The sequence below is a fragment of the Haemaphysalis longicornis genome, unplaced genomic scaffold (genome assembly GCF_048455015.1).
Source record: "Haemaphysalis longicornis isolate Haplotype H1 unplaced genomic scaffold, Haemaphysalis longicornis Haplotype H1 scaffold_7, whole genome shotgun sequence".
Classification (NCBI taxonomy): Eukaryota; Metazoa; Arthropoda; class Arachnida; order Ixodida; family Ixodidae; genus Haemaphysalis; species Haemaphysalis longicornis.
The window spans coordinates 96,623,901-96,639,803 of record NW_027526422.1 but is presented as its reverse complement, the minus strand read 5'-3'; the positions used below and the strand labels follow the sequence as shown (position 1 = coordinate 96,639,803).

Here is a 15,903-nt window from a genome sequence, read left to right as displayed (position 1 = left end):
CCTCTAAGAGTACACGTGCATGTGCACCTGATGCGTGCTCAGACAAGCAAGTAGACAAATAGAGTGTTTCTCGTTCACATTGATAGTATTGAAACACCAATGCTCAGGGGTGAGACAGCTGCGCAGATTGCGCCTTTCTGATACAATTCCATTTTCCTGCGCCAAGCTGCTCCAAAAGCACGAAAATGGCGAAAATTGCGCCAAACTGCTCCAGAAGAGCCTCAACGGCACGGATTTTGATGCTCATGTCAGTTTCGGCGGGGACAAAAGCCTCTCGCAACCCGGTCACCGCTTTTATCGACGATCAATCGCAAACACAGAAATAGCACAAATAGAAAGACTGAAACGAAGCAAGCGATAGCTTCTAAAACTCTATTCGCTTTCCGTCCGGGTTCGCAGAAACGGCCTTCTCGATTAGGCATCGCTGTGGCAACAAACATGCCTGCCGCCTGATCTGGCTGCTACCAACGCACTCAGTGTGTATCGCCGATATTTTCCCTGGTTTATTTCCCGCTATCAGCTGAGTTCCAGTCTATTCATTCTATCTGTTGTGGCTCTGAACAGTTACGTTAACGCGGGAATATGGTTTGAGATTGGTGCCAGATTACGGGAAGTTGGGCGGCTCGAAAAATAGTTCACTGAAATGTGGGGCCTACGACTTTGGCGTGGTTTGTCCTTGAGTGCGAAACGCGGTGCGCGCGTCTATAATCGGGTTCGTGAAGTGAATTTTTTGGCTTGTTGTGCTGTTGTAAAATGTTGAGGTGTTGCTGTGCTTCGAAGCGCGATCACGAGCCTCGGGGATGGAACGGTCGACACGAAAGTTGCAGGCTGTGCTGCGGCGCCACGACCTGTTCAGGCAGCACCCAATAGCTGCAGGACTACACGGTTGCCATAGAACGCGACTATAACACTTGATGTATGCAAAGTGAAATTTAATGCCAAAATCTAGGTGGCTAAACATTAACGCTACTCAAATGACCATAGGGTGAACCTGCACCCCGGGGACTGAAACGGGTAGGCTGGTTGGGCTATGCGACCATTAGCTCGAAGCTGCTCAACTGTTGCCGTGACTACAGTCGTTCGTACAACACAGCCTGGGATTACAAAAATAATAATTTTAGCATTAAAACAGCAAAAAAAAAAAACGCCACAATTGCGGTGCCCTTAAAGGAGCCATGAAGAGAAAACACAAGTTTGGTTCATTCAAAAGATTGTCTCGTTCGAATCATACTGACACCACTTTTAACGTAAACTTCGCTCAAATAAGCTTCATAATTAGGAAAAACGGGAATGGTCATGCGACCCACCAGCTCATTTCCCGCAACAGAACCTGTGATGTCACATGGGCTAAGCTCTGCGATTGGCGGAGGCTGGCAGAAGCAGACGCAAATTAGGTAGAGCTTACAAACTAGACGAACGAGCGATTTGCGCTTAAATTTAGGGCACATTCTTTACAAAGCAATAGGAATGATGGGACAAACAGTGGAAGTTACGAAAGCACATGTAAACATAGAAGTACTGATGCGTTCTGCTGTTCGTACTGCGCACAGCATGCTTTGGTTTAGCTGCACAGCACTATGGGGCTTGGGGTTGTCTCAGACGACACTGGCCGATTGACGCAAGCAACGGTGTCTTACGTGACCCCATTTGTCGAGCGAGCACTGTTTCAGGGAACGAATATTTTCTCCCAGAACAAAAACAAGCCAGGTTTAAATGCCAGGGTGGAGACAACCTTTGAACGGTCCCGTGCCGCCGCAATTGGGCCAACGGGCTCAACGCGTTATTATTTTCGTTTCCCACGAGACCTAGCAACGCGAAACAGACAATATGATTCAAACTTCTTCAGTAAACCGCGTTGCGGCGATAATTTTAGCGCGGTTTTGACACAATGACTTGCTTCGGCGGCGAGCGAGCAACCGAGCATGGCGGCGCCAGCGTTACGTGTCTCTACCCTGTACGACGGATGCGTGAATGAAGGTACTCTAGGCTGCAGAGCGGTCGGTTCCCGTGATGTCACTTGGGACCACGAAAACGCACGATTGAGCGGGAAAATCAAAATTTTAACCTAAATTGTTTAATTTCTCAGTGAATAAAGCACCGTTTGTATCCGGACAAGCGCTGGGGGCACTATAAAACACGAAATTTTTCGAATAAAACCAACTTGCATTTTCTCTTCATGGCTCCTTTAAATTTGATAAGAGTTTTAGCGGTCCGTCTGTTCCGTCGTGTACGTAGTTACCGTGCTCACCGGGACTCGTCTGGCCACTTGGGCATTCGTAGCCGTAGGGGGATTAGTTGCCCGCGCCTCCTCGCCCTTCCGCGCGCGCAGGCGCAGACCGGTCTGGTCAACCCGGTAACAAAGTAACCAACAGAACAGACGAACTGCTAAAACTCTCTAATGTTAACGGCAGTTTTGTTGTCAGTGTTGCGTGCTGGCGGAACACAATATCACCAGTTAGGAAAAAGGTAGTGCAGTTAGTACTTTGTGGTACTCTTAAAAAACTCTTTCAGGTAAGGCTGTTTGAGTGTTCTGTGTATTCAAAACTGGTTGAAATGTGCACTTGACCCTGCAAATTGCTGAAATAATGATTTTTTAAGCTCACAAGATGATATATTAAATGTCCCTAACTGCTCCAAATGAAGATTCTTCTGCTCCAAAATCGAAATTTTGCTGCTCCGAAAACTGCTCCCAAATCTGTTTGGGCTGTCTCACCCCTGAATGCTGTTCACTCGAATTGAAGTAAGCTATGCAGCAGTTGGAAATTACGGACAACTGATTGTGCGTGGATTTATTAACCACAGCTTGCTAGTTGTTAGCCGGTGCACTAACAAAACGCATTGCTTAAAAGGCACCACCAGAGGTAAATGATTAGGGGAACCAAATTGCGTGCAGTTTTGCACTTGACTGTGGTGTGAAGTTCAGTGAGTGGTTTTAAACTGAACGCACTACCGTCTGTGTGCGCTGCTTTACCCCATTGCATGTTCTTTTGCATAATGCACTGTCCGCTACCCCAAGCTGCACAATTCTAAAGGGGCCTTGAAGACAAAACACTAGTTTGGTCCGTGAGAAAGATTGTTTTGTCTTGATGAGAATTTTACAAATTTTATTGCAAACTTCAGGGAAATAATGGAGATGCAGCCAAACCCAGTTATATCGAATTCCCAAAAAACCTACCAATCACATATTGGGCATGATTCGATATAATCATGCTAAGAGACGGGACTTGATAAAAGCATGTACCATTTATAAAAACACTTCATTGATAAAACTGTCTTACTTTCACACAAAATAGTCCTGCATCTTCTGCTTGGACAATCTCCCTGCCTGAGGCATTGTGTACATCGGCCGCACATTGTCTAAAGAGTCGGAGCAGCTGATGCCGCAACCTTTCACATTCACGAAGAGGTGTCGCACTGGTGCGAGTGCACCAATCACTTGCTATCATTTTCTTTGATATCTGACAGATTGTTCCGAGCAAATCGATGTTTTTTTTCTACGAGGGGTTTTTGAAATGTTTACCTGCAAAACATAAGTTCTAAATGTCTTCTACTACTGGTGATTTGTGATAGACTTCTTTTTTTTTTATTTTCTTCAACACCTGGACAAAAATTTTGAATGTGATAATTTTTTCTCGCAATCATTATTTATAAAACAATTACTGAAACTGGTGTCGTTGGAAAGGGCATTGAATCATCTGCATTTTATATCACTGCAATATGTGCCTAAAAAATATGTTTAGCACTGAAAAAATGTTTTCTTAGGCCCCTGAAAATCGGGCAATTTTTTCCTGTAATAAAACAGTAAAAAAAGCATCTTTCAGGACTGGAGTAGAGCTGAGTGAGTTGCCAAAGGCTAGTTCTTTCAAATTGAACGAAGTTGTATTTTGTCTTTATGACCCTTTTAATTGCACCTGTTATTTGTAAGGCGTAGCAGTGAGCATATTTACGTTAGTTACAGCTTTCGGGGAGCACTTGATTTCCCCGCAAAGGAAAAGAACTTGACAATGCTGCTCTATTATTGCTGCAGAGTGCACAGTCATGCACGGCAGGACCCTGCTGCCAATGAGGACTCGTACGTTCAGGAGGGAGGACAGCGAGGCCGGCAGGACACCTTGTCCTTTGTCCTTAAGCAGCTCGTGGAGCTCTTCTTGCCCCACTGCCAGGTCAGTCGCATCTGTAGAGCTCACTGTTGCAAATCGTGCAGACCCGTCTGCTGAGTCACCTAAACGAAGCTGTCATCAATGGGCGTTAAACAGAAAACGGTGAACTTAACTGTTCAATTGATGGGGAGACATGAGCAACTATGTTTGAGCACGTTACAGAGAGCTAGAGTGGCAGGCACCCTTATTAATACTATACTCGGTGACAACTTAAGAACGGCACCGGAAGTTGCTGCTGTGCCTTATCACCGTAGCCGGATGTTTCTCCGCGCGGTGCAAGTAGGGCGTTGTTACTGGGAATATTTTGAACATGGCGTGAGCTGTTTCTGTGATTTTTTTTACTTAATATGCTTATAAATGACTCCAGTGACGACAAACAAACTGCGTGAGACAAGGCAGACGATATCACGCATTCATAGCACACCCCTTTCAAAACGCGCGCGCACTGACGTCACGGGTCCGGCGCTTTGGCGGAGTGATACACTACATGAGGTGGTGCTGTTCTTGAGTTGTAACCGAGTATAGCTAGAAGTCTGTCGGATACCACAGCTAGACATGTCGTCGCCAAGCTTAGAAGACATGTCGAGACTTGAACACAGCACCGCTGTTAAGAAAGTTGACCACTAGTACGTGACGGTGACTTTTGGTGGGCCACCCTTCTAGAAGGTTGAGGTGGAGGCTGAGGGCAGTTTGGAGAAGATTCACGGAACCACTTATGGCTATTTCAATGCCTTTGCCATCGTCAGGGAGACAAGCGCACACTTTCTTGGCTTTGCGTGCCTTGAATTGCTTATGTAGACTAACTTTAGTGTACACCTTGCTAAGCCATTGCGTTGCCTTTAAAAGCCAATGATCATTTGACAGTTCTAGTTTCCTGTGTGTAAAACGTACATGAGGTATGTTTTTACGTTCGTGCCCTGCCCTCCCGTTTCGCAGTGAAAACAGCTTCATTGCTAATCCCTCTGTGTGATGTCAAGTTCTAAGCTGTTGATTCCGCCTTCAATTTGCCCATTCTTACCGTCACCTTAAGTTTAATCGACAAACAGCTTTTGTTTTTCAGATAGAAGAGCGATTTTTGAGCTGCTAACCCGGACGAAATAGCATGTATCGTTGTCGTAGCAACGGGCTCACGAGATCACGAGTGGCTGCAGTGGTGTCTTTGTCGGTTAGTAGATTGCACTAGTAATACCGCGTGGCTATGGCTGGAGAGCGTGTGCATCCAAATTTTCTACGCGCAGAGCACGTCGTGTATGTCTAACTAAAAGGGTTTCAACCTACATGCGCGCGGGCTACGTATACTTTTCACGTGAAACTAAAACTTCCTATCATCACAAAAACTTTACTCAGGTACAACTTAACAACGACAACGGAAGTTGCTCCTGTTCTTCATTAATTGCAGCCAGCTAAACCTCTGCATGGCACAAAGAGTGAATTACTGGGAGTATTTTGAATGTGACACGAGTCGTTTCCGTGATTTTTCGGACTTTACCGTATTTACTCGAATCTAGGCCAATACTTACTTGAAAAAAGTCGTTTGCAAAATTTGGGGGTTGCGAAATTTGGGGGTTGGCTTAGATTCAAGGGTGCGGCTTTACTGTCACTGCTAGACACTCAGCGCCATCTCGCAACCACACGTTTGCAGCTTGTAGGTTTGCAGGCAACAATGAGTGACCAATGAACATGCTATGACAAGCGCCGCAAGCGTAATAAAGTGCATGTTTTAGTCCCAGTCCAATGCTTTTTTTTTTGTTTGGCTGACATCCGAGGTAGCGTTTCTTATTTTCTGACCTTCCAAATTTCGGGGGTTGGCCTAGAATCGACACTGGCCTAGGTTCGAGTGAATACACGTAAGCTGCTTATAAATTACTGCAGGGACTTGCCCAGCTATCGGTTTTGACGACCATCAAACTAGGGGAGAAAAAGCAGACGACGTCGCGCATTATGCATATTCTCCATTTCAAACGGACGTGCACGTTGACGTCTGTGTTTGTCGCTTCGGTGGAGGGATACACTACGTGAGCTTTTTCCATTCGTAACTTGTAGCTGAGTATAGTGCTGGTAGTTAAAGTGCAGCTGCGTTTCATGCGATTTCAACCCAATGTGTTCAGCTCCAGCTTGTCTCATGCCGCCTCTGTCCTTCTGCGTAGTCAAGGAGAGCTAGTTTCCCGTCTGCCCGCAGCGCACCCAGTGGGGACCAGCCTGCGAAGCGTTCCTCGAGTGCCTGTGCCTCTGCTTCCGCCTGGCGGAGGGCAGCCCATCGACGCTGAGGGAACAGCTGCTGCGCGGGTGTCCCCGGCTCCTGTCCTTCCTTTGGGACACCAGGGCTCACCAGAGGGAGCTGTGCGTGGGCTTGGGTGATTCTGTTTCCGAGTCGGTGCAGACCGGGCACCTCCTGTTGCACCCAGTGCCATCTAGTTATTGGTCAGCTTTGAACACTACCCCAATCTTCTTGGTCAACTGCCGAAATGAGCTGGCTTTTCGGCCTCTGTGGCCTAGCGGGTAGTGTCACAACTTCTAACACGTACATCTTGAATTTGAGCCCCAGCTATTCCCTCTTTTTTTTTTCCAGTTTTTTTCGTTTGGAAAAATCCTCTCTTAGATCAGGCCTAAGCATTCTTTTTATTGATGAGGCATGTTGGCATCAATTAGGTCGGTTTATGTGCAGAAGCTCTGCATTACCAGAAATGCCCGTCCTGCACGGGCTTGGGAACGAAATGTCACTAGAGGGAACCAAGAGTGAAGAAAAGGATCGACAGCTCTTTACTAGACCAGGTTTCTTTTGCATTACATCACTCAAAAGGGGAAACATTTAGAGATCATCATCATCAACCCTCTCAACTTGCACTTGTAGAGGGGTCCGTGGGAAAGAAAGTACAATTTTATCAGATTTTACGCGCTGATGTTACACCTACTTCAGCAATGATGCATGCCATAGTGGAGGGCTATAGATTAATTTAGGCCACCAGCTGGAGATCTTTAACACAGATGGAACACTTTTAGGTTGATTGATTGATTGATTGTGAGGTTTCACTTGCCGAAGCAACACCTGGGCTATGAGGTGCACCGTAGTGGAGGGCTCCGGATTTATGTCGACCACCTCGAGATCTGTAACGTGCGCCGAAATCTCGACCACACGGGTGTTTTCTCTTCTCGCCTCCGTCAGAAAAACAGCCACTGCAACAGGCATTGAACCTGTGTCCTTGGGCTCAGCAGCACAACTCCTTAGCTGTTGAGCCACCGTGGGGGTGCAGGGTGGGGTACTGTCTCAGACAAACCTTGGCTGAATCTATTTCAGTTCTGAAAAGATGCTAATCCAGTTCTTGGTCCTTGCATTCTCAGAATCAGTATGTCTCGGAAGTGAAATGTCTGTGTAGGCAAGCTTTCACATAGCTTCTAGGGAGAAAGAAAGGTGCAAAAGGGAAACACAGATGAAAAGGAAGGCATGCTAGACAAACAGTCGCACTGCTGGCACTTTCACTTGACTGACGACAACAACAAGTATGCATACAAAAGACAAGAATGCTCTTAGCAGTAAAAAATGCAATGATGTTGACATTCAATGAGAGCACTGCATCCTTTGCCTTCACTTTGTGGCTTTTATTTTGATGCAGTGCCTCGGAAGTTGATGGGAAGCCCAAACTTCTGCCTGGTTTCAGTTGAATGGGTGTGCTGCTAGTTCCTGTGCACCTGCAGGGTTCAGTCAATTAAGGATGCTTATTAATTAAGGCAAATGCCTTACGTCTCATTGGAGAGTTGACCTTGAAGGACCCCGGCGTCGACACGAGTGGTGCAAAAACAAAAAAAAAGAGCCAGAAGCAAACTAAAGCATGCCAGCCGTGTATGTGAGGTGATTATTGATTAATAGTATGGATGAGTCAGTAAAATGGATGAAGGTGCAATTAATAAGGGTTGTTGATTTATTGGTGATTGACTTTACTAAGGTGGGGATAAGATAGATTAAGGTGAACTAGGATAAATGAAGCAGGATTAAGGTGGATTGGCATGGATTAAGGTGAACTGATGTGGATTAAAATAGCTTGAGGATGACGAAATAGCATGGCTGCTATGTCAACGGGTGGACGTGCATATAAAAGGTACCTGTCACAGTAGTGTGCCAGGCTTCCGTTTTCAAAGCAAGTGAGCAGACTTAAGTGCCCCCCAAAATTTTTGAAATGGCAGTCAGTTGGCGGCAGAAGCAAGTCCTCTGAGAACAGCAGCTCAGTGCGTCAGCTGTAATGGCAGCTGGGACTGTTCTGTCTCTCTCTCAAGCCGTTGCCAGCATTAAAAATGAAAAGTGAGCCAATAGATGGTCGTGCTACTGGTGTGGCTCTAGTGGCTAGCTGGCCTGTCAGCATTGACGATGAAATTCTCTTGCACAGGCTGCGTGAGCAGTGTGATGAATAAGTTGGCTGGCACTGAGGAAGCTGAGTAGCCGCGCACCATTTAAAACTTCGACAAAACCAGACTTTGATTAGTATGCAAAGCTAAACACATCTTTGTAGGTGGCAGTGGACTGTGAAGGTCAAACTCCTGGGTTTGTTGCCCATGATTTGTTATAGTCATTGACTGATCTGCTGATTCGGGCCGGTTTATCTAAGTTTATGAACACTTTGAGATTTGGTACATCTATCAAGTTTTATGCATCTGGACACACAACTATACTTTTATATTAGTTCTCTTACTGCCATGCTCCTACACATTTCAGGGTCGACTGATGGCGTGCTGTTTCTCTAAAATGGTTTGCAGGCTGGCTACAAGCCTGCCGCATTGCAAGTGAATGTCGTCTTTGCACTAGTTGAACCCCCTGTTGCTTTGAGCGCTTGCGAAAGCACTCTTCTGGCCGCATCTCACTTTTGTGCGACACTTTTTGATTTGATCCTCCAGCTGTTCGAAAGTAACTGTGCACTGGGAAATAGTACCCAGTTTTTTCTTCTCTTTGTTTTGACCGTGAAGCTCCGAGTTATTCTGTCAGCCCTTTGCTAATTTTCTCAGTTCTCTGGGAGACTGTGCCAAGCCATATGCAATGCACCGTCATGCATGCATGCATTCTTCTTTGGTGCAGTATGGCATTGCTGTTGGTGATTCTTATTTCTTTTTTCCACTCTCCCGTGGCTTGGATACAGGGCTCCACTGACAGGTGCAGCCCTGGCCTGGACGCTGTGGTTTGCGACAGAGGACCACTTCAGAGACACGGCTTTGTTGGCCAGCCTCCAGATTGGATGCCAGAGCTTGCCAGGTGAGGGAAAAAAAAGTAACGTCATGCCTAAATGGCCTCCTGATTAACTGGTTGTTGTCATTATTGCAGGAATGATCAGGAAAAAAACTGGGCCAGCTCCACTAATGTGAAGCCTGCAGAGGGGCGAACCATGCAGTCTATAAGTGTATGATGCAGTTTCGAAGTTATATAATGCAGTTTCGATGCTGAGCGCTCGGCATCTTAGGCCTTGGTGCCTTGGTGTTTTTGCCCACGGAGATGAAACTGTTAGGGGGCAGAGGTATACAGCTTTGCTGTAAAAGTCTCATGTCCTTGAAACACAAAGTGTTCTAGCGCGAGGCATTGGAAAATGAGTTTTCCAGTGTGTTCTTTTAGTGCGCGTTTTTGCCCATGGAGATTAAACTTTCTAGTTCGAGGCATTGGAAAATGGGTGTTCCGGTGTGCTCTTTTAGTATGCGTTACGTTCTAGCGTGAGGCATTGTAAAACGAGTGTCCTGGTGTTTTAGTAGCGTGACCACATGAGACGCCGACAGCCCGAGCCCTTAAGGTGCTTTGCCCCCTAAAAGCCACAGAAGAGATTGCAACATAACAATAAGGTCCTGATCTATCATTTCATGGTGCTAGCATATATAGATATAGTGTGTGACAGACAGAGAGGTGCTACTAGCAGAAGCAAAACTGAAGCTGGCTGAATATGTAATCTTGGGCATTAACTATTTGTTTGGTTGGTGATGGTAGTGCTGGTACTGTGGTTGGATGGCTGGCTCAGTGATCCAAGCATAAAAAAGTGACTACTGGGTGCGCGTGGTATTTGAGAAGGAAACGTTGGCTTCAGGCACAATGGAATATCTTCAGCAAAATCAGACATGTTTTCACAAAACTTCGCAAAATTCTTCTCTTATGGTTTATTTCCGTTACTACTCAATGAATCCGCCATCGGCAGCAATAAGCGATTTGATTTGGCTTCGGAAATGGCTGCATGCACAGATCAGGTGCTCTTTAGAGATGTCAGCCATTAAGTGAGCGATGGCGGCCATTAAAAGAGAGCAATGGCGGCCTTCAGTGAGTCTTTTGTATTATGCAATTCTTTGTTGGCCTCTCTCTCAACGATGCCTCAGACATAGTAGTGGAGAGGATTTAAATCTGGAGAACTAGGAGGCCACAAGTTGGGAGTGCTGGGGTCGCAGAACTTGTCAGCCAGCCACTCTTGGATGACACAGGTAGTGTGGGCAGGAGCCAAACTTTGCTGAAAGACATATGGCCTTCCTTTTGAAACACTATCCATGGCTTTACAATGGTTGCAAGCACATTCATGTACGTGAGGGCATTATCGCGGCGTCCTTCTGCAAAAAAGTGTGACAGCGTGACATCACGCTCGTTGCTGACGATTGGTAACACCATCACAAACGGCACAAATTTTGTGTGCATCACTGTAGGCTTGCGCTTGCATCAGCACTTGCACAAATCCACCGGTCGTTACGGTGGTGGTCTTCGTCAAAGTTATCTTCATCTGAAAGAAAATAATAAAAAAAGAAACAGCATTGCAGACTACCCATGTCTTTTCAGCTTTTTTGGCAAGCTCTTGGACTGTAGCAGACGATTCTTCCGAGTTCTATTGGACATGAATTGCCACCTCTTCATGACATAGGAAGGGTACCTTAAGTCCTCGTGTACAGCGAGCCTGACAGTCAACTGTGCGACATGGAGCTATGCAGCTCCTTCGCAATGGCCCATGTTGTCTTCCCTGGGTCATCACTCGCGATGACTTGCAGCTGTCGGAGAAAATCAGGGGTTCTGGCGACCGCTGACTGCGCTTTTTCCTTTTCGCCATAGATGCCACATCACTGCCACTACACATCAGCTCTGTCTGCACCTTGTAAACGAAAGACTGCACTACGTTCAGAAAGGTGGCTATTCCCAAGTCGCTGGGGTGTGCAGCCAGGATGACAAGGACTGCATGACGTTTCATTTCCTGTGTCAACTTGTACGCCTCCATCTTTAAACAAGCTTCTCAGTATGAATGATAAGGGGTAGGGGTGTGCGAATATCAAATTTTTCGAATTCGAATCGAATACGAATATCTAGCTTCGAATATCGAATCGAATATCGAATAATTAAGGGCGGATGTGGCTTTCGAAATCAACCTCTTGATATCTTTGTGAATTTCGATAAAAATTTGCACAGCAACCGGAAATGCTTTTTTGGTAGCAACATCAAAATTTCAAAGTAATATTTTGAAAACTTCTTTATTTATAAAATTTTCTTTCTGTCCACTTTATACCGAGCTTGAGTGGCCTATAAAACATGATAGAAAGCTTGTTCAAAGCACTTTGCACTTCCAAATGAATTGACGAGGTCTTGACAGTCTTAGATTTTTTATTAGAACACAACTTTTTTTAGTTTTTCGTTTTTTAGAGGTGAATGTACAACAGGCATATAGACAATGAATGACCATTTGAATAAAAAATTCACCAAAAGTAAACCTGAAAAACCCAGAGTGTCACAACCTGAACTGTTGGTCAAGGAATGAAACTCAAAAAACGGAATCAAAAATACACCTTCAGGTCAGAAAGAAATCACTAAAACAAGAGACGTAGGTAGCAAAAAAAATCTTTTGAGAAAACGGATTCCGAAGTTGAAAAATAGATTTCATTCATCCAAAGTCGCCAGGGTTGTAGCCTTCCATAATTTTTTAACACGGGGCTTTTGGAATGCCTTGCCCTAAAATTGGAGTGCCTTTTGCACCCTTTTTATTTTCCATAAAACATCAATTGCAGCTTCTCTGTGAAGCGTACACAGCCCAGTTTGCGGACCAAAGGGGGGGAGACGGCTTGAAATGCTATAGGTTAGCTGGTTGCTTGTACTGCACTGCCAAACTTCCCTCTGCATGACCATGGAAACAAATTAAGCACTCTTTTCTTTTCCTTCAATTTGAAAACTGAGCTTTGACTTCTTTTATGCTTCATATCATTGCCTGGAGCAGCAGCTTACGTGCAGGCGTTCAGTGCCAAAAGTTTACATACCACAAGGGTACAAATGAGCTACTTTGAAGCTCGGCATAATATTTTTCATAACTCCAACTTCAACATGTGGACATTTTTTGGTACTCTTAAAATTGAGGGCATCCAATATTCCTCGCAGCACAGCCACTATGCACTAAACTAATAGATGTGTGCATTGGTATTAATAATTTCCATAAAAAATAAATAAAATCAATTTTTTAAATTCAACTACTGTAAGGTACACTCTCATCGCGGCACTCGTACACTGTAACATGTCATCCTTTGTTTACTTCTGACATGGCCCGTCAGGTCGCTCTTACAATTAAATGTAAAATCACAGGCATTAATTACAACTACTGGAGTTCAATCGTACCAGGTTGGGTAGTCAGGCGATGCTCCAACGCGCAGCGGCTACGCCGTGCGCGCCGAAGCTTTTGGCGCGTCGCCCGTTTCTTTCCCAAGGCTAGCGAGACTACTGCCAAGCTTAGCAATAACTAAGCGTGTAAGCATCGCAAATAAGGCGAAAAGTTCACTGCGCGAACCGCTATCACAAGCGCGCACACCGCGTTTCCCCCTCTAGGGTAAAGTCTCGCGCCCCACGAAAAGCGTTGGGTGACCGATCCGCCTTTCCAGCCACGCAACTTCCCGTAATATGGCTTGTGATCTCAGGCATTCCCATCGCGATAATGTTTCTGTTGAATACCACCGCAGATACCATGATTGAACAGAAACTTGGCCGAGCGAAGCGGTGCAAATGAACTCAGAAACGCGCATTACGCAATTCAGGTGGCCGCCATCTTGAAATGCCGCAGCGACGCCCAATCAGGAGGGCCGTTTCCACGCGCGCAGTCAGAAAGGCCAACCGCGCTTCAGCATCTATATCTCTTCGTTTGTGCGCCTTTATTTTTCGGCCATTCGTGCGTTTGTGAATGAACGAAGATAAAAGAGACGGTAAGGACCGGCTCGGCCGATCCAATGGTACCAAAATGGCCGCGCTCGGTGGCACCGTTGCGGAGATACAGCGCTCCGAGAATTGCCGTTTTTTCGCACATTTGCCCTGACATTTTGCCACCGCCCATTTGCGCTGACATTGTGCCACAAATTTGCGACGGTTTTCGCAAGTTGAAAGACGCGTCCCCCCTTAAACTATTCAACCAAAATATTCGATAATAGCCGATTATTCGAACACGTTCGAATATTCGAACCAATTCGAATACATAGTTTTCGAAGCGAATACGAATATATCATATTTAATATTCGAGTAATATTCGAAATTTTCGAATATTCGCACACCCCTAATAAGGGGTCAACAAACAAGGTATAGGATGAGCCTGCTGGTGTCTATGGAGATAAGGAATAGCGTTCTCAAGTACCTCGAGCACCCAGTATTTGTGCCCTCTGTTCAGCCATGCAGGCATAAGCCATGTTTCAATTGCCACAAAGTATATTCCAAGCATATTTATTTATCCCTGACCTTTTGTTGCTTTTGCTCTGCACTATTGCTCGTGCACCTCAACTGGTAAGTGGAGTAGGCATGTACGAATAGTGATTTTCACTTTCGTACCATGCACAAAGTGAACAGTGCTTTTATTTGAGCAGTTTGAAAACGAAGCGTGCATTTTTAATCGCCAATGCGAGAACCCAAATTTACAATTGCTGTGTTGTGCTTCAGTTACTCCAAAGAAATAAAAAAGAGCACAGTGGACGAGGACAGAGAAACACAGTAGACTGGACAAGCGCTCCAAAAGTCTCGCGACCATTCGGCCCCCACCAGTTTTTATCAACAGATGCAGAGGTTGCGGTCATCAGGTTATCCGAATACCATTCTGGTGGCGACAGCGGAGTCCCTGCTGTAGAAAGTAAAAGGCAGGGTGAGGGAGAAAGAAAGGCAAAAGAGTGCCACGAGGCCTGAGGTGATTGTATCAGGCAGACGTTAGTGTGTTTGCGGGAGAGCGAGTTTTGCCTATTATGCTGTAATCAGTAGCAGCGCATGTGGTTTGCTCTTCGAGGGGTGTGTGCGCAGGTGCGCCTCTGATGTGCTGACGGTTTATATGCTGAGAAGGGTATCGAAATGAACTAGTTGGTACTGAGCGCTCGTCCAGTCTACTGTGTTTCCCTGTCCTCATCCACTGCGTTTTTTTTTTTGTTTTTGTAATTTTTTGAAGCAATGAACCCACTCGCCCAAAAAAGCATTCTTTAGTTACTCAAACATCAGAAAAAAGTTCGGCCCATCTTCACTAACATGAAACTTGATGAGGAATGAAGCATGCAGTGTATAAGTGTATTCTTGGTGCCTTGGTGTTTTTCCCCACGGAGATGAAACCTTCCGGGGGGGGGAAGGGGAGGGGGGGGGGGGGGGGGGGTAGAGGTATACAGCTTTGCTGTAAAAGTCTCTCTCGTTTTTGAAGCACGAAGCTCTCTAGTGCGAGGCGTAAACAAGTGTCCCGGTGTTTTTTTATTATGCGTTACGAAGCGTTCCAGTGCGAAGCGTAAACAAGTGTCCCGGTGTTTTTTTTTTAGTACGCGTTACGTTCTAGCGCGAGCCATAAACGAGTTTCTCGGTGTTTTAGTACCGTGATTGATACTATGATGACAGGAAACGACGACATGAGACGCCAACAGCCCCAGCTTCTAAGGGGCTTCGCCCCTAAAATTATTCCAAGCCAAAGTCCCCGCAACAAGTGCTTTCAGCTTAGTTGATGGCAGGAACCCCCATTTCTTATCAAGAAGGATCAAAGTACTACTCAGCATATATCTGTTCTGACAAACTCTAACCACATGGGTGTCTTAGAATTTAAAATCACTTTGCTTCATTTTTTGCCATGTATTGCCCAAAAGAAGCAAGCATGAGTCATGAAACGCAACTGTAGATCTGTGAATCAGCTTGTTTCTTGCTCAATCGAGTTCCCCTCTTGTGTGCAGACTCATTCGAAGAATGCCTGCCCTTGCTTCAACTGAGCCACAGGGCTCATGCTGAGGCCCACCTGGCTGTGCTTGCACTGTGTTGCCTCCACTGGCGACACCTGACTGTGGACGGCCACCAGGACAGGTTAGTTGGAAACACTTGTCAGGGGATTAAATTGCAGTCTCTTAATAACCCAGAAGAAAAACTGGAAAGACTTTCTGTTCAGAGTTCCACTAGCTTTTAAATGTGGCGACCACAATGCAGTTTGTCTTTAGAGGCTCATGTAGGTGTTGCAAACAATGGCTCCATGGCTCATGAGCTGATACCAGAACTATGGCACTCGCAATTTTTCTCTCCGGCATGCTGTACTGTTGTCCCTTCTTTTCTATTTTTTCTTTTTTGCATCTCTGTAGTCCACTCCGCTCCTGCCAAAAATGTAAAACTGATGAATCCTAATGCTTAAGTGTTAGCTCTTATATAGCAGTGTAGACTGCTTATGACGTATGTTATGGGAGCCGCAAAAATCCACACTATAAGTGGTACCGCACTATAAGCAAAACATGTGCGAATCCAACCACATTGCAACCTGCCTTTCAATCATCATCATCACTCCAGCGAAAG

General features: G+C 45.6%; 1 protein-coding gene across 1 annotated transcript in view; it reads left to right on the top strand.

Moving 5' to 3' along the window:
• Positions 1-15,903, top strand: part of LOC144146138 (uncharacterized) — a gene marked incomplete in the record, with an annotated part of 88,655 nt that overhangs the window by 41,832 nt on the left and 30,920 nt on the right. Inside the window, 4 exon segments of the mRNA XM_077678094.1 lie at positions 4,028-4,163; positions 6,340-6,500; positions 9,284-9,396; positions 15,300-15,426. Of these exon segments, the coding sequence (XP_077534220.1) occupies positions 4,028-4,163; positions 6,340-6,500; positions 9,284-9,396; positions 15,300-15,426 (537 nt within the window).